This window comes from Narcine bancroftii, chromosome 2 (genome assembly GCF_036971445.1).
Source record: "Narcine bancroftii isolate sNarBan1 chromosome 2, sNarBan1.hap1, whole genome shotgun sequence".
In the NCBI taxonomy this organism is placed as follows: Eukaryota; Metazoa; Chordata; class Chondrichthyes; order Torpediniformes; family Narcinidae; genus Narcine; species Narcine bancroftii.
This window is the reverse complement of record NC_091470.1, coordinates 248,217,140-248,241,388: the sequence shown is the minus strand read 5'-3', so window position 1 is coordinate 248,241,388 and position 24,249 is coordinate 248,217,140. Positions and strand designations below refer to the sequence as shown.

Sequence of the window (24,249 nt, the reverse complement as noted above, 5' to 3'; positions counted from 1 at the left end):
AATGCTTTGGGTGGCACGTTTATGAGTCGCTGTATCTTTGTCAATTATCAAACAACTACATGGCAAAACAGTATTGCATTATTTTATTTAGGAATTATTTTTCTTCTATAATACAAGCAGAAAACTTGCTATTCAGCACGCTGCATCTCAAATGCATTGCATTCCAAGAGCCACAATGTAGCACAATGGTCGGGTTCCAACCAATTTGTCGACCTTAATATGAAAATCTAATGCTTATCCCAGGGAGAATCACTGGAGTCACAGTATCCTATTAGCCATTCTATTATTCAAGTTAGGAAACCAAAAAGGAGATTGACATTGCCCATTGAAACAAGCCTTCCTTGTTGAATAATTCCCAGGGATAGCAAATGCATTGAGAGCATACTTTTCATCTCAATTTAAAATTATGCTGCTGCTCTGTCCCAAAACAACTAAGGCCCTACCTATGTTTCTCTTAGCAGCTCTCTACAATTACCAGATTGCATTTCATTGACTTCAAGCTGTCATCTCTCTGGCTGGAAATAAATTAGCATCTGTAGTGGCAGGGGAGGGGGGTGGGGGGGTATAAAAAATGTAGGTATCTCCCTCTCCTCTTTTAAAACCAAAGTTCTTTGGTACAGACCATAGCAGTCCCAGCATTTATGAAATGTTCTTACTACAGGTGTTACCAAAAATGTCCTGAAAGCATGTGCTCAGTACTCTGTCTCCTACACTCCCCTGAGGCATTTCAATCCTGTGGCTGTTTTCTTCAACACTCCATCTCAGTTGGACAAACACAAGTTGACAGCACAATATGCCTGGCATCATTTATGGTTTTTATTGCATGGAGTCTATGTTACAATCATCTGTATTATCAACACGTTAAAGAAATTATATGCATTTGGGATGTCTGATGCGAGGCTTTACACAAGGGAAACAAGAATGGAGATGGGAAAACAAGGAGACAAACTCATTAGAATATCTGCTACTTCACTCTGCAGTTTCCTGTAATACCTAATACCCTAAATGCCCTCTCAAATATCCCAGCAAACCACATTGTTCAAAGACAATTGAGAATGAGCAATAAATGCTAGCCTTTCCAAGGATAATAATGTTCAATGAATGAATAAGCAAACAAAAAGGGGAAGTAGTATGATATTTGGAATTGTCATCTATCAGCCATGTTTAAAATTACACTCCTCAATGTTGTGCACATGATCTGTAGAAATCAAGTTAAACATCCACATTGAAGTCCATTTATTCATCTTGAAGGTTGCACCAAATTGACAGATCAGGCAATTTTTCTGATCCTCAACCAAGTCCACCAATCTTCCTAATTTAGGAACATAAGAACATAGGAAGTAGGAACAGGAGTAGGCCAAAAATGGCTGATCTAATTTATGACCTAACTCCACCTACCTGCCTTCTCCCCATATCCTCTAATTCCTCTATCATGTAAAAATTTATCTAACTGAATTTTAAATATGTTTAATGAAGCAGCCTCAACCACTTCCCTGGTTAGAGAATTCCAAACATTCACTACTCTCTGGGAAAAACCATTTTTCCTCATCTCTGTCCTAAATCTACTCCCCCGAATCTTGAGACTATGTCCTCTGGTTTTAGTTTCTCCGGCCAGCTCAAAAAACCTTCCTACATCTATCCTATCCATACCCTTCATAATCCCAGGTTTCTATAAGATCTCCTCTCATTCTTCTGAACTCGAGCGAATACAATCCTAGACGATTTAATCTTTCATCATAAGTCAACCCCTTCATCCCAGGGATCAACCTAGTAAACCTCCTCTGGACCGTCTCCAAAGCCAGTATATCCTTCCTCAAATATGGAGACCAGAACTGGACACAGTACTCCAGGTGCGGTCTCACCAGTACCTTGTACAGTTGCAACATTACCTCCCTACTCCTGAATTCAATTCCTCTAGCGATGATTGTCTAGAAGCTAGGATCTTGCCTCAGGTTACTGGTGCTGAATTGGTGCAAGAACCTCAGATGCCCTTTGCAGACCTTTCCAAAGGCACGTAAGAATAGGATGAGACCATTATAATCCAGCATGGGAACCCACTGCAAGGAATAGAAGGAGGTCATAGAAGCCCTTGAGTTGTCATTCATGGGACCATCAATGACCTTTCTGTATATTCTGTTGCAATTTCAGCAGTGAGTATCGGGGTGGGCAATAACCATCACCAGCACTTAGTGCTCGGTAGGAAAGATGACACTCCATCCTTTTCCTTTATATCCTAATACAAAAACCCAAAACAGGAGCCAGAAGTTGTCCAGCAGGCCCCTCAAACCTGCCCTGCCACTCAATATGAATGTGGTGAACTGTTGTTAACTCATTCATCTGGCTCCGCCATCTTGCTGTGACTCTACCCAGGGCTCCACTAACTTGACCTTTTATAAAGGCTTCAATGCTGTAACCCCTCCCCCAAAAGCCTGGGTAACGCTCCAAGTTTATTGTGAATAAAAGCCCGTCGTTCGGTAACTCCAGTCTTTTGAGTTATTGATGGCACTTCAATTTTATTCACTATTTTTTTAAAACCCCAACGAAGGAACAATTCTTGAAGTCCAATAAGCTGGAAATTGACCCACAATCTCCAGACACTTCAGTCAGCTTTGAACTCTGGGTACGCTGCTTTGAAGTCTTTCTGCAAAATTCCACCAGAATCGTGGCCATGGACGTAAACAAGCTGCACCTACTCGACTCCCAGGTCGGACATCAAGTATTCCCGATGATCAGGGATGCCTCAACATATGAGGAGGCAATGGACATACTGAAAGACCAGTACAGGGAGAAAGTCAACGAGGTATATTCCAGACACATACTGGCTACCCGCAGACAGTGACCAGAAGCGTCGAGCCTCCTGTTCCTCCAGGCTTTGCCAGTGTCAGCTGGCAAATACACGAAGAACATGATCCACGATGCCTATGTCACTGGAGTCAGATCAGACTATGTGCAAAAGAGACTGCTTGAGCAGAATAAGTTGGACTTAAAGAGGACTATCGACCTCGTGAAATCACTGGAGATCGCCTTCCATAATTTGGAGGCTTACTCAGCGAATGGCGCAAGGGTTCCACGGCCCACACGGGTGCCGCCACTTTGTGATGCAGGATTGCAAACCGGCAGACCACAACCATGTCCAACGAATGAATCCACCACAGCCGTGGTCTCCCAGAAGCACCCAAAGTGCTACTTCTGTGGCCAGCCAAAGCACCCCTGTAAGTGCTGCCCAGCAAAAAATGCGACATGCTCAAAGAGTAGGAAGAAGGGAAACTATGCAAAGGTATGCTGATCACAGACACCGCTCCAGCGCCACAGCATGCACTTTATGGGGGACGCCATCTTGGAAGCTGCCACCTTCTGGGGCAATTACATCATGGCCTGGGCACTGCCCAGATTATGAGTCAGTATGAGCCAGATCACAAACTGACATTGCCCTCCACTGTACTGGATCAAAACAGCTCTCCCAGTGGATGATGGACATCTTGGTCAACGATCAAGTGACGAGAAACTTTTATGATGGGGGAGTACATAGAGTTTTATCCACCCCAATGGAACAGCATTATTCCCTTAAAGCAAGGCCAGTAAACTATACAGTCTCCCTGGCCTCGAAATCCCACTCGGCTGAGATCTGCAGTTACGCCACCTTGATGCCGACCGTGCGGGGCATGACCTACAGAGACTTTAAGCTCTTTGTCATGCCACAGCTCTGCGCGCCAGTGCTGCTAGGGTTGGACTTCCAGTGCCACCTCAAAAGTGTTATGATGCAGGAGCCTCTGCAGACACCCCACCCCCCTCCCCCACCATGGTCTGCAAACTGTATTTCATAAGCTGACCGCCCACCCCTCCGACCGTGGTCTCTCCCCCCCTCCCCCCCACACAATCGGCCAAGCCAACATACGGCCTTCCTACCCTCCGCATTAATCCCCCACTGCTGTTCACAAACCTCACCCCCAAATGTAAACTAGTTACCACAAAAAGCAGGTGATACAGTGAAGGGGACAGAGCATTCATTAAAGCTGAAGTGTGGCAACTCTTGAATGAGGTGATCATCAAGGCTCAAGTAGTGGTGCTTAAGAGTGGGGAAAAATGGTGATTGATTACAGCCAGATCTTCAACCACTATATGTAGCTGTACCACTCCCTCGCATAGCAGATATGATCAATCAAATCACACAATATTGTGTGTTCTCCATAACATATAATACATAACATAACAATTACAGCACGGAAACAGGCCATTAGGCCCTTCTAGTCCGCACCGAACCAAACACTCCTTTCTAGTCCCACCTCCCTGCACAATGCCCATAACCCTCCATCTTCTTCTCATCCATATACCTGTCCAACCTTTTCTTAAATAATACAATTGACTCCGCCGCCACTATTTCTCCCGGAAGATCATTCCACACAGCTACCACTCTCTGAGTAAAGAAGTTCCCCCTCATGTTACCTCTAAACCTCTGCCCCTTAATTCTTAACTCATGTCCTCTTGTTTTAAACTTTCCTCCTCTTAACGGAAATAGTCTATCCACATCCATTCTGTCTATCCCTTTCATAATCTTAAATACTTCTATCAAATCCCCTCTCAACCTTCTACGCTCCAAAGAATAAAGACCCAATCTGTCCAATCTCTCCCCATACTCCAGATGCTTAAACCCAGGCAACATTCTGGTAAACCTTCTCTGCACTCTCTCCTTCCTATAATTAGGCGACCAGAACTGCACACAGAACTCCAAATTAGGCCGCACCAACGTCTTATACAATCTCAACATCACCTCCCAACTCCTATATTCCATGCAATGATTGATAAAGGCCAGCATACTAAAAGCCTTCTTCACCACCCTATTCACGTGAGTTTCTACCTTCAGGGAACGATGTACCGTTACTCCTAAATCTTTCTGCTCTTCTGTATTCCTCAATGCTCTCCCATTTACCACATATGTCCTATTCTGATTCTTCTTACCAAAATGAAGCACCTCACACTTATCAGCATTAAATTCCATCTGCCATTTTTCAGCCCACTTTTCTAAACAGCCCAAATCCCTCTGCAATCCTTGAAAACCTTCTTCATTATCCACTATTCCACCTATCTTAGTATCGTCTGCATATTTACTAATCCAATTCACCACCCCATCATCTAGATCATTAATGTATATAACGAACAACAATGGGCCCAATACAGATCCTTGAGGCACACCACTGGTCACCGGCCTCCAACCTGACAGACAATTATCCACTACCACTCTCTGGCCTCTCCCTTTCAGCCAATGTTCAATCCATTTGACTATCTTAAAATTTATACCTAAAGACTGCACCTTCCTAACTAACCTTCCATGTGGTACCATGATAGACCTAAAATCAGCCTACCACCAGTTCCCCATCCATCCGGAGGACTGCCAGTACACCACAGTGTTACCAATGGAGTCTCCATCTTCCAACAGGAGATGGACTTGATGGTGGGCCAAAATGACCTGCACGCTACCTTCCCCTACCTAGACAATGTTACAATCTGTGGCCATGACCTGTAAGATCATGATGCCAACCTCCAGAAATTCCTCACATTTGCCAAATGCCTTGACCTAATCTACAACAGGCACAAGTGTGTTTTCCGTACTTCCTGCCTGGTGATTCTTGGTTGTATTGTGGAGAATGGAGTCATTGGCCCTGACCCTGACCACATTTTCCCCCTGCTAGAGCTTCCCCTCCCCCACAGTGTCAAAACCCTGAAAAGGTACCTAACGTTCTTCTCCTATTATGCCCAGTGGGTCCTCAATTATGCAGTCAAAGCCCACCCTCTCATCAAGTCCACATCTTTCCCCCTGACAAGAGAGGCCCGAACAGTCTTCTGTCGCATAAAAGAGGACATCGCCAAAGCCGCAACACATGCAGTGGATGAATCCACCCCATTCCAAGTGAAAAGTGATGCATCTGATTTTGCCTTGGCTACCACCCTCAACTAGGTGGGCTGACCCATGGCTTTCTTTTCCCGTACCCTCCAGGGCCGTGAAGTCTGACACTCTTCCATCGAGAAGGAGGCTCAAGTCATCGTTGAGGCGGTATGGCACTGGATGGATTACGTGGCCAGCAGACATTTTACCCTGCTCACAGACCAACAGGCCAGGGCATTCATGTTTAACAACAAGCAGGGAGGTAAGATAAAGAGCAAGAAGATCCTGAGGTGGAGAATCGAACTCTCCACCTATACCTACGATATCTTGTACCAGTTAGGGACCTCAACCTCCTGTCCCAAGGAACATATGCCAACACACTGATAGGCTGGCTCTTCAAAACCCTCCACAATGACTTCTACCACCCCGGAGTCATGAGGTTTTTCCATTTAATTAAATCTCAGAATCTACCATACTTCATTGGGGATGTTAGAGATATGACTAGCAACTGCCAGGTTGCACGGAGTGCAAACCGCACTCTACCAACCAGACAGGGTACACCTGATAAAGGTCACACAACCTTTCGAATGCCTGAGCATGGGCTTCAAGGGCCTCCTCCCCTTCACCAACCACAATGTGTATTTCTTCATGGTCATCAATGAGTACTCACTTTTCCCCTTTCCCATCCCCTGTCCAGACATGACCACCACCTCAATCATCAGGGCCCTGTGCAACCTTTTCATCCTGTTCAGGTATCCGTGATCAGGGTCCTCTTTCATGAGTGATGAGCTACACCAATATCTGCTTGGCAGAGGTATCACCACTAGCAGGACCACCAGCTATAACTTCCAAGGAACAGCCAGATAGAGAGGGACAATGCCACCATGTGGAAGCCCATTCTTCTCGCCCTTAAGTCCAGAGGACTACTTGTCTCTCACTGACAGGAGGTCCTCCCTGAAGCACTCCACCTGATCAGGTCAATTCTATGTACCGCCATTAATGCAACCCCTTACAAAAGAATTTTCTCTTCCCCATGAAGACCACGTCGGGGACTACCATGACATCCTGGTTGACATCCCCAGGGCTGGTCCTGCTACGGAAGCACGCGAGGGGCCATCAAACCAACCCACTGGTCAAAAGGGTTCAACTCCTCCAGGTGAATCCCCAATATGCATACGTGGCCTACCCAGAAGGGCGCGAGGACGCAAGTCTCCATCCAGGACCTCGTCCATGTGGGGACCCCTGATGTATTTGACCACCAAACAGCACCCTCCCTCCCATGGATGCACACTACATACCATGGCACCCTAGCCCCGCTCCTCTGGTCAAGCTGCCATGCACCCAGCAAGTCGACGCAGTGCTGGAGGAGCAGGACTCAACACCAGTTCCAGCAACAGACTCTCCGATGGTTGCAAATGAAAATCCAGGCCACGGGACAGATTTAACATGAAAGAACCTCTGCCCCACTTCACCCTGCTGGACAAAGTGAAAAAAAAAAATGGATGAATGTGGTGAACTGTTGTTACCCATTTATCTGGCTCCGCCCCCTTGACGTGACTGTACCCGTGACTCCACCCACTTGACCCTGTATAAAGGCTTCAATGATGTAACATTTCCCCAAAAAGCCTGGGTCACAGCATGGGATACACTTCAAGTTTATTGTGAATAAAAACCTGTCATTCTGTAACTCTAGCCTTTCGAGTTATTGATCAATGACTGATCAATGGTGGTCTCATCTCTCCTTTGTGCCTTTTCGGTCATTCTCAATTCTAATTCTTATTCATAATTCAATTACAATCCTTATGCTGGAAAGATGCAGAAAAGGTTCACAATTCTACCAATAGATTATTAGGAGAGACTGGATTGGCAGGGACTTTTCTCCCTCGAGTATCGAACTATAGAAAGGGAGCTGGGGGGAACCCTATAAAGATATTTAAATTAATGAGAGGCAAGATAAGGTAAATTGTCATAGTCCTTTTCCCAGGGTAGGGAAGTCTAAAACTAAAGGTAACAGAATTAAGGTGAGAGGAGAAAGATTTAAAAAAAGGACCTCTAGGGGTACCTTTTTCACACAGAAGGTGATTGATACATGAATTAAGCCGCCAGAGAAAGTTCTAAAGACATTTAGAAAGGTACATGGATGGGAAAGGTTTTTGAGGAATATAGGCCAAACACAGGCAAATAGGACTAGTTTGAGTGAACAAATTGGTCAACATGAACAAGTTGGGCCAAAGGGTCTGTTGCCAGCTTGTAAAACTCGATGTTTTATATTTTTCAATAAAAAAATAGCAATTGTGATTTTCTGCTGTCAACTCGCCCACCAACATTTTTCTGGATGTATTTGACATGCCTTCCAAATCATTAAAAATACCATGTTTGATAGTTCATTCAAAGAACATAATCCCAAAATATCATGGGATTCTGCTTCGAGCTGATGTTTCCATCCTGAACATTCAGCAGGAGAAATTTAAGCTTAAACAAATGTAAACAGCAACTTTCAGGAAAAGATAACTGTTGCAATTCAGCTCCGGATTAAAAATGTTCAAAAGTGTCACGAAGTTTGCAAAAGTGTGACACTACAGCCTGCAATATAACATACAGTCTCTAGTATAAAATACAGGTTTTAAAAAACTATTTTTTTTCTCACAAAATAGCAGCAGGTATTTTCGATTTATGTTGACAGTTCTAGTCTAAAGTTTGAAGGGTAAAAATGTAAAAAAAAAATAGAATTGCAGCGACGTCATTGCACTTTCATATTCCGGACCTATCTCTGAAGCCTTGCAAATTTTTCTCCACCATTTATTTATTCAACTCCCCCTTGTAGGCCACAGTGAAGCCTGCCTCCTCCACAACTGCAGGCAATGCATTCCAAATGCCACTTTCACCACTTAGTTCTCTTCCCTTTGATATTGTCCCCGTGACCTTTAGACCTTGACCCTCCACCCCTTGGAATATCCACTCTGTCCAAACCCCTCATCATTTTATATACCCATCTCCTCTCAGCCTTTCTCTTCTCCAAAGAAAATCTCCCAGGCTCTCCAGTGCATCCCCATAACTGTGGTCCTTCCTCGCAGGAACAACTCTCGTAAGTCATTCCTGGATCTTCTCTATCCCACTAACTCTGCAACAAGGCAGGCAGATCTGAACACAATACTAGATGAGGCTCGAGCAATATTTTATAAACATTCTGCATGAACCTCCTGCCTTTACGTTATTGGAGGTTATCTGTTAAAAAGTGTTGTCATACAAAATAAAAGGCACTTAAGAAGCTGTCTGGCCAACGACAAACGTGTTCATTAAACCCATCCTGGATAGTTCTCATCAAACTCTGTGTATACCAGTAGGTGCATGGTAGCGCATCTGCTTACCTGGGTACTATTGTTTTTCAAATTCAGTAACATATAACAGGTGGTCCTCTGGAGACTTGCCATGTGTTTTGCTAAGGTGCAATTTGACCGCATGTTTGCTTACAAATGTTCTGTTGCACATTTTACACTGGAATGTCGAGTTTACATCCTCCTCTGAAATCCCGACAGAGTTCAGGGCCCTATTTGGTATCACCTTAGAAACTGCCTGCTGCTCACGAAGCTGCTCCACTGATAACTTGGAGAGATCCTTCATAGAAAACCCTAAGTGAGTCTCCAGGTGAGCTATGTAGCTGGAAGGAGTCCTAAACTGGGAGGCACAATCATTACAGAAGAAAACAGGATGTCCTGTGTCTAAGTTCTTCAGGAATTTTGTTCCACCTGTCCGTCTCAATTGATACTTGACATTGGCTAGCCAATGGCTTATTGTGGTCATGGAGAGGCCAGTAAACTTGGAAATGTGCACCCGCTCGTGAAGGTTCAAGTCCGACATGATGTATTTGCCTTCGGAAGATTCCCGTAAGCTGGCCGCAAACTGAGCTTGGAGCATCAGGAGATGTTGGGGGTTCCAGTTGGACTGCCTGCCCTTTCTCTTTTGCACTGGAGATATATCCTCCAAGGTGTCCTCAAAGCTGCTGGCATCAGCTTCTGATTTCTCCGACACAGTTGAGGGGGTTGACGACTTGGGTGTCAGCCGCCCGGTGAGGTTCTTCACCATATCGGAGATGTCCAACAGTGCATTTTCCCGTGATGTAGAGAGAATCGTTTCCGTCATGGCAGAAAGGAGCTTCTTGTTGCTTTTGGATTTGGTCAAGTCTATCGGCTGATCATTGTTTTCATAGTAGTATCGGTCCACAATATCCGCTTGCTTGACCTGAGTGGCAGGGAAGATAGGCTTTTCCAGGACACCATTGCTGATTTTGTACAGCATGGCCAGGGGGTCAAGGCTGGGGCTTAGGGGCTTGGCTGCCTTACCCAAGTGCGTGTTCATAATTGACTGCAATGCACTGAGGGGATTGACAAATGGTGACTCAGGCGACTGGTCAGTAATAATAGCCATACTGTTACAGCCATTGCTGACCATTGACCTTAAACACTCTGTCCCATTTGGGAAAGGGCCCTCCAAGTTGGACTCCTTCTTCACTTTCACCTCCTGGCTGTCATCATTTCTCGCCGGTTGCGTTGACGTGTCATTGTCTTTAGATCTAGGAGGGTCCCTAATACCCGGAGAAGATGAGCCACACGTCGCCTTAACTCTGGGCACGACCGTCCGCTCTTTCTCAGCCGCCTTCTCCTCAGCCTTGGGGGCCATCTTTCCTGTGACCTTCTCCACCAGTTCCTCCATGGCATGGACGTTGCTCTTCTGAGGAGGCGGTGACTGGCACTCTGAGGGCTCCACCATGGCAGTATGCTCAGAGGATGGGGTCTTTAAGTTGTTGGCATAGAATGGGGTTGACTGGACATTCTGACCTGCCAGCTGGAAGGGCCTTATTGCTCCAGAGAGCTGATAGGCAGCATGAATGCTAGGATAGCCCCCCCATGTTGGAGCACCATTCTGAGCCTTGTTGATGGCAGTGGTAACTGTATTCTCCAAAGATTTCAGGATATCAACCCCGCCTTTAGGGCTCTCATCTAGATCTTCCTCCCGGAGATACTGGTACTGGGATGTCGACTCCAGCTTTTCCTCAGGATCGTCCCTCTCCTCCTTTATCTCCCTCTCCTTCTCGTCCTCTTCCACTGGCTCTTCCTCTTGCTCCCTCCTCTCATCAACCAGTGGAGGTGGCGATGTTTCGGGCTTAGTTTGGGCAGTAGGAGCCACCAACCGGGACGGGGTGGATGGAGGCAAGGGAATGGACTGGACTTTCTCCTCAGCCACCGTGTCAAACACCAGCTGCTTGCCTTTCTTGGAGGCAGAGTTGGTGACTTTCAAGAAGTGGCCGGTCACCATCATATGCGCCGTCAGCTGCTGCAAGGTATCATGAGAGCTCCCACACTCCATACACTTGAGGATCTGCGCCTTGCGGGCCTCAAACTGCCAGGTGTAGCTTGCGCCATTCTGGTAGCCATAACGGTTGTTGGGTGTCACATAAGGGTTAGCCACTTTCTGGGAAGAGGCTGACTCTCCGACAGGTAGGCCCGAGGGATTGGGAGCAGATTCTGGGGAGCAGGGAGGAGGTTCCAACTGGACCCGTCTCTTGTTGGGGGGCAGGAGCTTGGATGTCAAGGCTGGCACAGGCTCTTTGAGGGGTACCTTCTGGTAGTGCTTGGTCTTGATCATGTGGACGCTGAGGTCCTGCAGGGACTCGAAGGAGTGCCCACAGTACATGCACTTCAGTACTTTCTGGGCATCCTCCTTGCCTTCCATCTCCATGAGGGAGCGCTTCCTTGGCTTGGACCACTTGCGGGGGTTGTCAGAATCCCGGTCACGGTTGTCATCACGGTAGTGGCCAGTTTCATTCATGTGGACGGTCAGTCCCACCAAGGTGTCATAGGCTGAGCTGCAGTCCTTGCAGCGGAACTTGCTGGCACCAGTGAACACTGAACCAAACAGTTTGTTCTGTTGCCGGTAAAGTTGGACGGTGCTGAACAAGCTGGGCTCAGGAATAATCCCGTACGAGGTCTGTTGGAGAGTCTTGGCCAGGGCGGCCTGGTGCCAGTCGTAGCCCAGGCCTCCACCGGTGCCGTTATGGGTGCTGCCATTGCTACTGCCACTGGCACTAGCTTGGTTTGTGCTTTTCAAGTCCAAACCAAGGCTGGTCCAATAGGAGCTGCTCAAAAGGTTGGAGTAGGCTGCCTTCATTTGCGCCAAGCTGTCCCGCGAAACCTGCAGGCCGTCCTCACCCGCTCCCTCCTCCCTCTCCTGCCCGTCCTTGGAGGAGATGCTGTGCAAATCGGCTAGCTGGTCGCTGGTGTCGCTGGCAGGGGACCCATAACCTGGGTCTGGGTTGACGAGTGTGCTGGCCGGTGAGTTCTGATAGCTGGCTGCCTCTTTGCTCTCCTCTTCCTCCTCAGGGCAGAGGAACTCATGCTCCTGGTCAATTGCCGGAGACACCTCCTCCTCCTCCTCCTGGAGGTCCTCGTTGAGGTCGGCTGCCTTCAGCTCTTCCTCAGGAACGTAAGCTGGCAAAGAAAAGACAAAGAAAGCAAATGAATATTCAAGGATAAACACAACAGGGGAGGTGAGGGGTGGGGGCCAGCAAATTGTCAATTCACAAGAGTCCTACCAGTCCATCCCATTCAATTGCATCTAAACTCCATCTATCATCCCATTTGTACCCAGTATCGTATTCCCCCCCCCACCCCACCAGCCAAGAGCCAAAATCCATTCATTTTAACAAGTTAGTCACTGTATGCACAAGACTTCATAAACCACAAGGTGACATTTATTAGACAACCAGTTATTAGTAATGATGATTGGATGATTAATAGTGGCCTGGCACCAGATATCATAATCCTCTCTTTTTCAAACTATTGCCTTGGTATTCTTTGCATGCCAGTGGAAAATGGCACTTCTGACAATGCGGAACCCTCTCAGTTTTGCACTGTACCATCAGTCTCAATTTTTCAGCTCAGGTCTCCAGAGTGGAGCATTATTTTCTGGGAGTCCCAGATGAGCCACCACTGACGCAATGAATATTTCAGAAGCACGCCCAGGCTATTCAGGACCTTGAACCTATGCTACAAATCACAATTTAATCTGGGCTGATCTCTATTTTGGCTCCCATTAATCCCCTTTCACAAAGTAAATTTGCAAATAGACCCTGTGCTAATTTTCACAGTGGATATTTTTAAAGTTTAATTTACAGCAAAGCTACATTTTAACATGTTTTATGATGTCGCAGAGAAGTTACAGAGTCAGTTTAGGAAATTAAGCTCAGAAAAAAAAATCAACTGCAGAATGAAAAAAGCAAATGAATGAAACACTCAGCAGGTCAGGCAGCATCTTTGAGGCTATTTGAGTAGTAAAACTGAAACTGAAATAGTCAGCAGGCCAGGTGGCATCTGTGGAGAAACAAACCTCAAGAACAGCTTGTCGACAATCTTTCCTCAGGTCTGTCAGATCAGCTGAGTTCTTCCAATAGTTCATTTCAGATTTCCCGAATTGCAGATATTTTTTATTAATGCCTCAGGTCAATGCTGTGTCCATCAAGCAAAGTCATCAATGAAAAGTTAGTGTTGGGATTATCACCACACTGTTACAGAGCCAGCGACCAGGGTTCGAATCCATCACTGTCTGTAAGGAGTTTGTATGTTCTCCCAGTGTCTGCGTAGGTTTCCTCCGGGTGCTCTGGCTTCCTCCCACCGTTCAAAATGTACTGAGGTTGTAGGTCAATTTGGTATAATTGGGCACCACAGGCTTCTGGGCAGAAAGGGCCTGTTACCATGCTGTATGTCTAAATTTGAAAAAGAAAATATTAATTCTGCTTCTTTCCATAGATACTGCCTGATCTGATTAATGATTCCAGCATCCTTGTATTATTCCAGATTTCCAACAATTGCATGGTTTTGATTTTCCCATCAGCCAGAGTCAAACAGTTATTTGCCCCCATCATTGGTGCTAAAAGGAGCAAGAAGGGGTTTGTTTTATATTGGCACGTCAAGCCCGATGATCTCATTAACATGACCTCCAACCTTTGCTCGGGTCTTTACTGGGAGTGAGGCGAGGTGAAATGGGCAATACACAGCTGAATACAGAGATAAAGCCAGAGTTAGATCCAGGGGCTAACTCTGGAGCCAGATCATAGAAGATGTGGAATTGAATCCTGGGGCAAAACCTGGTTCATGGAATCTCCACACTTCGGATCTTGATATGTTTTCACCATGAATTTCCCACTCACTCATCTCCTCCCATTGTGTTTTTTCTTGCCATGGTCCAGAGAGATTTTTCTGCCTCATTCATTCTTCATCATAACTCAATCACAGAATAAAACTGTTTTATAACTTTTGCCTCTTTTATCTTTACAAAGTCTCCACTGGAGAAGCTAAGGTTTAAATTAGTAAAGCTCTGGTGCTAATTGGGCAGGACTGTGGAAAAGAACGAAGAACCCCAAAAGCAAGAAACTGCAGATGTGGAAAATTCCAGGTCTTCAGTAATTGAAGCTTTGTTACTTCATCATCCACAGATATCCTTTCTACCCTCTTTTCCAATGGTGACTCCAGGTGTATAGTTGTCCCACTTGAACCTTCACCTTCTCAGTTATTCACTAGTGCCTTGGCCACTGTCTTTCAGGCAGCACCACTGTTGCCTGTATCACTCAATCGCCTCGGCTCTCGGTCATCACCAGTCTTCTTTTTCATTCACTCTGCCTCTCCTACCTTCTCTCTGCATCTAGCAACAGTTTTCACTTCTAATTGTTCCCAGTTCTGAAGGAAATTTATTGAGCTGAAACATTAACCTTGCTTCTCTTCCTTAGATGAGGCCTAACCTGCTCAGTGTTCCCTGCATCCTCTTATTTTTAAGATGAGACTTACAGTATGTTTGTATACCAGTGACAAAGGGTGTTTCATCCTTTATCAAATTTAATACTGATCATTATATGATACTATTGATATTATTGATCCTAGGGAAATAAATCATTAAACTTTTGCAGGTACAAGTACTCCAAATCCAAAGATTGGATAACCAACATTGTTCGGTCAAAGAGGCGACCAGAAGACCTTCAAGGCATTGGCCCCTTTTGCCCCATGTCACTGTCTAAGCAAGAAACTGCATGGATGAGCCTGATTAACCACACACTCTGCTGCTTGATCCACTCTGTAATCTCCATCGACCTGGCCTCAAAGCCACACTGGATGGAACAACATTGAAGGTCTCAAGGAAGTTTGAGGACCTGGAGTTCATTCATGAGGAGCTCACAAAAAACTCAGTGTAGCTGGTGAAAGGAGCACACCACCTCCCAAATCACCCCATCAACCGCTGCTGCCTCATCTGTCGCAGAGTTTGTGGGTCCCACTCTGATCCCAGACCACAGAACCAGAGTGGACACAATTCTTCCTTGATCTCGAGGGACTGCTTGAGAAGTAGAAGAATACCGTATTGTGTTTCCTCCCCGAGAAATTCTCATACTGAACCAGATTTGTTTATAATGTTAAGTAATAGTTTGTATTACACTACTTTACTTCACAAAAGTATCATTCAATTCTGTGAGATAAAGTGCTAAGCATGATAATTTCTTAAAGCACTTAAGAGTATATAACACATTGTAATCCTGTAATAATGGTATCTATATGATGGGAGATGACCAATTAAAATAAAATCCCTTTCCTATATTTAATTTTACCAAATCCAAATTCAAACATGGTGGCACTGCTGGAGTTGTTGGAACGGTAGCGCTACCACTGATGCAGAGATATAGTGCTGCTCTGAAGGGTTCAAATGCCCGGTCCTAATGCTGGTGGCTCCATACAGGTTGCAAATAGCCTGGTATCGGAACCAATGGTGTTTACAGTCATGAAGGTCTGTGCCCAAGATGATGGTTCCCATACTCGGCAGTGGTCATAAAATGGTTGCAGATTTCGGGGCGCAGTGGAGCAGGGCACAAGAAATGGAGAGAACACCTCCCCTTGAGAAGGAGAAGCAGAGGAGATGACTTTTAGGACAGTGTCCATGGCAGTGGGCCAATGAGGGTCTTAGTGGTTGAAGGACCCACACAAGCTGAGGGCCACTTGCATTCGGGGGGACTTCACAGAATCTGCAGGCTGCTGGAGACAGGCTCATGGGAACCAGGTTCCAGAGCTGGGATTCAAGAGCGTGATGAGGGTAAGAAAGGCTCCCATAGGGCCTCAGGCATTGAAGGCTTCCTAATCCTGTCAGAGGGTTGGAAGAGGAGCTCAGGCTGCTGATGGATTGAATAGGGCTCTGTGTGGCTGCAAAGATTGCAGAAGCACTGGAGGCAAATCCACGGACACCCTAGTGGCTCTGAAGGAGCTCTCTTTTGCTTCTCTTTCTTTTTTACTATAAAGTGGCACCGGATGACACTAATAGTGACTCTTTGTGTTAAGGCAGGCAGAATGCAATTTTGTGCTATATTACATGTTCTGTACTATCACATAACAAAATAAAGGAATCATGAACCTATTGGAGATTATTCAGATGCGTTGCCTTCAAAAATTGCTGTGATATGGCAGTGTCTGATTGAAGCTGATTGTTTAAGAAGATCACTGATAAGTATGCTTTCACTAGCAGCTACATAATTTTTTTGAGAGAGAGAGGTGCATCTAACAAGGATTTGTCTGCCAAAATTATAAAATGTCTTAAATGATACCCAAAATAGCAGAAGTCTCTCAACTGAAATGGACCACGAAAAGACAGTGAGAAGGGAAATCAAATGAGGTGTTAAAGTCATCAAGTAACACTATTTAAAAGAATATAATTCCCCCATAGAGACTGTTTTAATTTAATCTCCAGGTGAATGACACAAACAATAAAAACTAAGGCTTTTCAAATGATGGTCAGCAGAAAATAATTGTAATGAATAATTGTTAAATTAATTGCAAGCAGCAATAAATTGAGATGTGTTACAGCGAAGGAAAGTGGGTCATGGAAGGTAACACATGGTCACCTTACGGGTTGGACAGAAAACAAGGTCGAAGGCTACTTCCACCTCCATGTCATTGAATGTCAGAGCTGCCCACACACATTACCACCGAACAGATGATCACTTTGCAATTGGTCACCTGGAGTTACGTGAACCAGTACCTGGGTTAGCCATCAGGCACCGGTTATAAAACCCGACTGTGTGCTCCAGCAACACACTTTCTTCTTTGTCCTCTTGCTGAGCTAACTACCCAACAGCTTCAGACTGGGGATCACAAACAGTGCTAATGATCTAACTAATCATGAAGGATTGGGACTCTCACTTGTATACACCTCAAAGGGAACCATCATGGGTTGCCTGATCTAATTTATAAATAGCTTCTGTAAGTTGAGTGTTGTGTCTGCTTGTTGTTGAAGGGGTGGGAGGTATTGTTTGTTTTAACTCTCTCTAGTTGTGGCTGTTTGTAGCCAAGTTAACTTGAATTATAGCAAAATCAATTTGCATTTGGGTGTACATTCCTCCTGATGCGTATTTATTCTCCATTGTAAATGAGGCTCATGGTTTAATGCTGCCACGAGTTCAGGGCTGTTATTCTTTGAACCCTTCGAACTTTTTCCCCACTACACTGGTGTGTGGAACAAGGATAAACACATGGTATATGACAGCCTCAGTAACATATAATACATCTTGTAGGCCTTTCATGATTCAATAAATTAAGGTGAACGAAAATATTATTGGACTTTTCCTATTCCCACAATATTTTACTTGCTTATTATCTCTAATTGGTGACGTACTGTAACTTGCATTGGTTTCTATTTAAGCAACATCTTGATTATTTTCTTGCATTTGTTTTAAAATACTTCCATAATTTCATCTCTGCTCTCTCTCCATAACCTCCTCTAACACCTCTCTGCTCATCCTCCTGAGGATCACTGAATTTAATCACTCCACTAAAAAGCTCCCAAGACCCGAAGTTCTGGAATTCCCTCAGGAAATATACACCTCTCTACCTACTTTATAGACAATCTTTAAAACTACCCTCCCATTGAATGAGTTTTTTGCTGAGATGCCCTGATGTCTGCTTAGTTTGGAATTATTTGATAATCTGTAGCAGCTTTGATGGGATTTGTTACTCTAATATCACCTTTTCACACTGCCAATTACATGTAGGTTGAACCAGGGAATTAACCATATAACAATTACAGCACAAAAACAGGCCATCTTTGCCCTTCTAGTCCACACCAAACCAAGTACACTCCTCTAGTCCTACCTACCGGCACATTGCCCATAACCCTCCATTCCCCTCCCATCCATACACCTATCCAATTTTTTCTTAAATGACAAAATGGACCTGCTGCCACTACTTCTCCCAGAAGTTCATTCCATACAGCCACCATTCTCAGAGTGACCCTCAAGGAAATAAACTATCCACATCAACTATCTATCCCCCTCATTATCTTAAATACCTCTATAAAATTCCCCCTCAACCTTCTACACTCCAAGGAATAAAGACCTAATTTGCTCAATCTTTCTTTGTAATCTAGATTCTGAAACCCTGCTAATATTTTTGTAAATCTTTTCTGCATTCTCTCTACCTTGTTGATATCCTTCCTATAATTTGGGGGCCAGAACTGCACACAGTATTCCAAATTTAGCCTCACCAATGCCTTAAACAGTCTCAACATCATCTCCCAACTCCTGTTTTCTAAAGGCCAGCATACTAAAAGCCTTCTTCACCATCCTATCCACATGATTCTACCTTCAGGGAATGATGAACCATTATTCCTAGATCTTTCTGCTCTACTGCATTCCTCAATGCCCTCCCATTTACTACGTATGTCCTGGTTTGATTATTCCTTCCAAAATGAAGCACTTCACACTTATCAGCATTAAACTCCATCTGCCATCTTTCAGCCCACTCTTCTCAGCAGTCCAAATCATTTTGCAAACTTTGAAAACCTTCTTCATTCTCCACAATTCCACCTATTTTAGTAACATCTGCATATTTACTAATCCAATTTACCACCCCATCATCCAGATCATTAATGTAAATGACAAACAGCAAGGGACTCAATACAGATCCCTAAGGCACACCACTTGTTACCAGCCTCCAGCCTGATAAACAGTTATCCACTTCGACTCCCTGGCATCTCCCTTCCAGCCACTGTTGAATTCATTTGACTATCTCAGAGTTAATACCTAGCACCTGAACTTTCCTTCCATGCTGAAACTTATCGAAGGCCTTACTGAAGTCCATATAGACAACATCCACTGCTTTCCCCTCATAATCATGCTGTGTGAAACATCCCAACCTTACAGGGTGAGTTAAATTCAACCTGGCTCCGACACTTGGTGGGCCCAAGTGTCAGTCCCCAGTCAAGTTAGCTCACTAATCACCTTCTGGTGGTCTGAAAGCACAATTGCTCTCGCCTTGTCACTGCTGAAGGCAGGACCCTCCTCTTAAAATTCCAGGTTGCCAATTAATCAGATAATTCATGGTGCAGTGGGAAAAGCTCCCAAGTGTAGGATGCCCAGCAACTTTACCTGCTTTTTTGGAGGGTTGGCAGTGTGAAAGAGGCTTAGTGCCAAGTGAATGGAACGGAGTTGCTGTTGACTGGTATGTTATTGAAATGCTAATTCCCTGAAATCTAAAGTTTGTCTCACCACAATCTTTCATCTTCAACTGTGAACAAAGAATGAAACCATTTTTAGAAACTGATCTAATAATTCCATAAAATTATCAAGGCATCCATTGAGGAGGTAGATTAGAGGACATTCAATGAAGTGGCTTGTGAACTGAAGTGTTTCATGGTTTAAGGTTGGGTCTCAATGTTGAAAAAACAGCCATCACCCTATATCTTTTACCCCTTTCATATTGATGTGTTGGTAAGGTGAGCAATGAAGTGGCAGATGGAAATTAATTGTCAAAAATGTGAGGTGATGCATTTTGGGAGGACGAGTAAGGCGAGGATGTTGGATATTGATTGCAGAAGGATAGTGGTAGAGGAGAACTAATCATCAGTTCTCAGCTTAAGGTTGATATCATGAGTTACAGGGTAAGATTATTCCTTGGACTGTAGAAGAATGAGGGGAGATTTGATAAGGGTTTACAAAATTATGAGATGTATAGACAGAGTAAATGCATGTAGGCTCTTTCCACGGATTAGGAGAAATAAACATGAGAGGACATGGCTTTAGGGTGAAAGAGGAAATATTTAAGGGAACATTAGGGGGGAAACGTCTTCACTAAGTGAGTGGTGAGAGTGCGGAACGAGCTACCACCTGATGCGGTAAATGCGAGCTTACATTTTAAGAATAAATTGGATAACTACATGGATTGGAGAGTTCTGGAGGGTTATGGAATGGGTGCAGGTCAATGGGACTAGTGGAATGATGTTTTGGCACAGACTCGAAGGGCAGAATGGCCTGTTTTCTGTGCTGTAGTTCTATCTCTTGACCACAACTTAAAACATAGAACATTACAGCACAGTACAGGCCCTTTGGCCCAAGGCATTGTGCTGATATATAACTAAAAAAAAATTAAGCCCTCCCTACCTCATTACCCTCTATTTTTCTTTCATCTGTGCTCCTGTCTCAGAGTCTCTTAAATGCTCCAAATGTTTCAGTCTCCATACCATCCCTGGCAATGCATTCCAAGCATCCATAACCTTGTGTAAAAACATATGCCTGGTGTCTTCCGTAAAGTTTCCTTCCTTCACTTTGTACTGGTGTTTACTACTTCTGCCGTGGGAGAGAGGTGCTGGCTGTCTATTTTATCTATACCTCCCATAATCTTGTAGTTCGCTATTAAGTCACCTCTCTTCCTTCTTCGCTCCAAAGAGAAAAGTTTTAGCTCTGCAAACCTTGCCTCAGACATATTTTCTAATCTAGGCAACATCCTGGTAAATCTTCTCTTCACAGCTTCCAATTTATGTTAGCATTCTTAAAACAGTTTTGAAAATAAAAACAAGGGTGTTGATTTGCTTCCAGGAAAACCTTAGAAATAAACCTGAAATTCCAGTAAATGGATTGACATTTGGAACTACTCTTCAACAGCAATCTGCCAAGACATTTCAAAGTAGATTTGCTTATTCAGGGCCAGTGAATACTATGTGCAAGCATCTGTACTGGTAATTAGCCATTTTCTATAACATTGTTGTTTTAACATAATCACACAAATTGTCCACAAGAGAATAAAATACCGTATGTATTTGCGTAATATTCGAGTTTTCGGGACCAATATTTCAGGTCAAATTTGGAGGTCGACTTTTACGTGAGTATATAAGGTAACTAATTTTTATAAATAAACCATCAGGTGAGAAGGGAGTGTTGGAATTTAACCTAAACCTCAATCCAAAAGGAACATTCAGCTTCATCTATGTTGTATTTATCAGAATAATAGAGTTCTACAACACAGAAACAGACTCTTCAGCCTTCAAAATGGTAGGACAGGTTCAATGCCTCCTGTGCTGCAACAGTTCATGTTAATTTTAGGTTGCACCTCATTGATCATCTGATTCTGATCACTTTCAGGGTTACATTAATAATCTGGCTAGTTATTATATGAATAATTCAATAGTCTAAGTAAAATCAATCTTTTGTCAGATACGTTATCTCCAATAGATGGATTAGGCCACACAGAGGCAACACCACCTCCAAATGCTTTGTCACTTCACATAGTAATGGCTCTGACTCACCTAGACCTTTGACACTGGAGTAGAAAGCAGGATGGGTCCATTATTGAAGGAGGAAGAGATTGGGCTGGCAAAGCCTTAGGGCTCATGTTGATTCCAACTCAACACAGCAGGCACTTCAGCATCTATTCTCATCATTACTGGATGGCAAGGTGTATAAAAGTGGGAGCCCAACCAGCAACAAAAGAGAAAGGACAACTGCAGCAAACAAAAAGCTACATAACACACAAAGGAAAAAAAAATGAGCCTCAGGTTTCTTCATGAAATCTACACCGAAAAAAAATAATCAAAAGGTTGCCTGAAATTCTGGACTAAAATATCATAGGATAACTTCTATGCACAAGTCTGCCAGAAGAAGTATAGATATAAATCTACATTTATTTTAATTCTTGGATCAAGAAGGAACATCACCAACAGAGAGAAGAATGTGAAAGAAATAGCATTCTCTCCAATGCACAAGTTGTTAAATCGATAAGAATATCTGTCAGAGATATCCCTCTACACCATTTGGCTGATGTCAAACCCTAAACAAACCAGATCAGAAAATCAGCGCCAGGCAGAATGAAAATCAAATTAGAGAAGAAATGGGAACTGTAATGTACTGGCTTATTTTCTTTTGGTGGGAGAGAGTGAGAAGTGGAACAAGGAGATGGGGGTGTGGGCGGGCAGTGGCAATCATTGCAGTCATTTGCAGTGCTAATGTTCAATTCAGTCTCCTTTCACTCTACTGATTTAGGTGGTCAGGGTAGGTTCATAGCAGACAGAGTGATGCTACGCTGTTTAGCAGGCTGTTTAATAGGAAACTGGCAATCTTATTTCTTTGCCAGATTTGGTTTGTCATTGGGTCTCCATTACTTGCCACTCAGCGTTGATATCTTTGGACAGCAGTGATCAAAAGATGTCATTTGACCTACACAGCACGGCAGAAACTTGGAGAAGTCTCATAAAGGGACACTCTAGCTGTAAATAAAATGACATTATTATTTCCTCTGCCCTATCATGTAGAAAAGCCAATTATGGTAATGCATTGAGTGTCAATGAAAATACAGCTATCTTTTTTGGACCAGCTAATGCGGGCGTCAATGGTGTAACTCTCCTTTAATGCAGTAACATGTCCACTGCTAACAGGAGAGGAATGGTGTGATAGATGTCTCAACAAACCACTAATAAAATGCAAGATGGTCGTTAAAAAAAACTGCAAGTCTGCAAAACGATCCCAACTGCAAAAGGCAGAGTGTTAAGTTTTCACATTGTCTTGCAATTTCATCTCAAATGATTTATAACCCATCAGCCAAAGAGAGTATCACTGTATGTTGGGAGGGGGGTAGGGTAGGGAGGGGTGGAATGGGGAAGATTATTTATTACATTAATAAAACCAAATGTTAGCAAGATTCAAATCCAGTGTAAACAAAGGGAGTAAAGGTTTGTGTCAGTATTCAACTCACCTTGACAGAACCAAACCATCTTTCCCTTTTTTTTTAAACTAAAAGTGTGCATTTGATCACCATTTGATTTGATATTCTGCCCATTGGGGAAATGGCTGGAAGGATCCTACAGATGCTCTTTTATATCCCAGTATATCCACAGAAATAATACTTGCACTTATGATTTTAAGGGAGATTTTAACTAGAGAGCATACAAATGATGTACAACAAAAGGAGGCATTTTAAAAGACTTTTTTAAAGAAATAATCTTCAATATGCACGTTCACAGGAATATTTCAGCAAATCCAAATCTTCTCCACTGAATTTAAAATGATTCTTTAACAAAAAAAAATTTGGTTTTCTTTTTGTAAAAGTAATTGTTGAGGTTTGTGAGGGCAAGAGAATTTTGATCTAAACACTTGTGGTCTCCCTGAAGAAGAATTACAGTAAAACCCCTGGTATCCAGAATTCAAGCAACCAGCAGCCTCAAGCAACTGGTTAAAAAAAAGGAAAATAAATTTTAAAAATTAACATAAATAAGAATAAAATAATAGGAAAAAAAAACATTTAAAATTGTAAAAGTAAATGTTCCCTGAAAAAACACCTAAATCTTTGGTGAAGATGGGAGTAAATGTTCAGCTAGTGGAGGGCCTTGGTCGAGCTTTGCTCATAGCAGCTGTTTTAAAAAAGTTGTGTGAAATAGCAATGGCGTCACCCAGGGTGAACAACTGCTTAATGATGCTTGCCATTGGGATCACCTTTTAAAGTGTCTACTTATCCTTGCTTGGTAAGAGTCACCCCAGACAAAGGCTTTACCTGTAAACTTGAGGGGGGGGGGGTGGTGTTAATTATCTATAATGTTATTGCTCATCTTTCAGGCACCTCCATGAAGGGCAATAAACCTGCAGATGCAGCGACAGTTAAAAATGTTACTGAAAATAAAATAAAATGCTTTAAGGTTTATATATTCATGCAAGTAAAGTTGTTCAGTGTAGGTACAGTATAGAATTTTTGTTTTTTTTAATCTTTATTCTTAATGCAGCTGTATCTCAAGCAACTGGAAAATACACTTATCCAGCAACTACTAATCCCAATAGGTGCAGGATACCAGGGGATACTGGGGCAATGCAACATGGTTCTTCACAGGCTATGATGAAAGGGAACAATTCTACAACAATCTCTATTACATAATTGAAGTTACCAAATTACGAGTGATTCTCAACGCCATCAAAATTTTTGCTGTTTCTCGTGCTAACTGGGACTGGCATTTTGACAATTGGAGGTGTGGAGATAAAAAGTTAAAGGAGCTTCCATCAAGTAACATTATAACCCATTTTATAACCAATT

At 43.6% G+C, this 24,249-nt stretch overlaps 1 protein-coding gene across 3 annotated transcripts in view; it reads right to left on the bottom strand.

Annotated features, from left to right (window-relative positions):
- Positions 1-24,249, bottom strand: part of tshz1 (teashirt zinc finger homeobox 1) — a 229,795-nt gene that overhangs the window by 125,777 nt on the left and 79,769 nt on the right. The window contains exons 2-3 of one of the 3 annotated variants that reach the window (XM_069920790.1): positions 9,250-12,366; positions 3,885-7,357 (exon numbers count right to left, since the gene is read on the bottom strand). In XM_069920790.1, the coding sequence (XP_069776891.1) occupies positions 9,257-12,366 (3,110 nt within the window). In that variant the 3' untranslated portion in view covers positions 3,885-7,357; positions 9,250-9,256. Of the gene's footprint in view, positions 1-3,884; positions 12,367-24,249 lie in introns of those variants that run through there. The other 2 variants (XM_069920792.1, XM_069920789.1) reach the window with 2 other exon arrangements.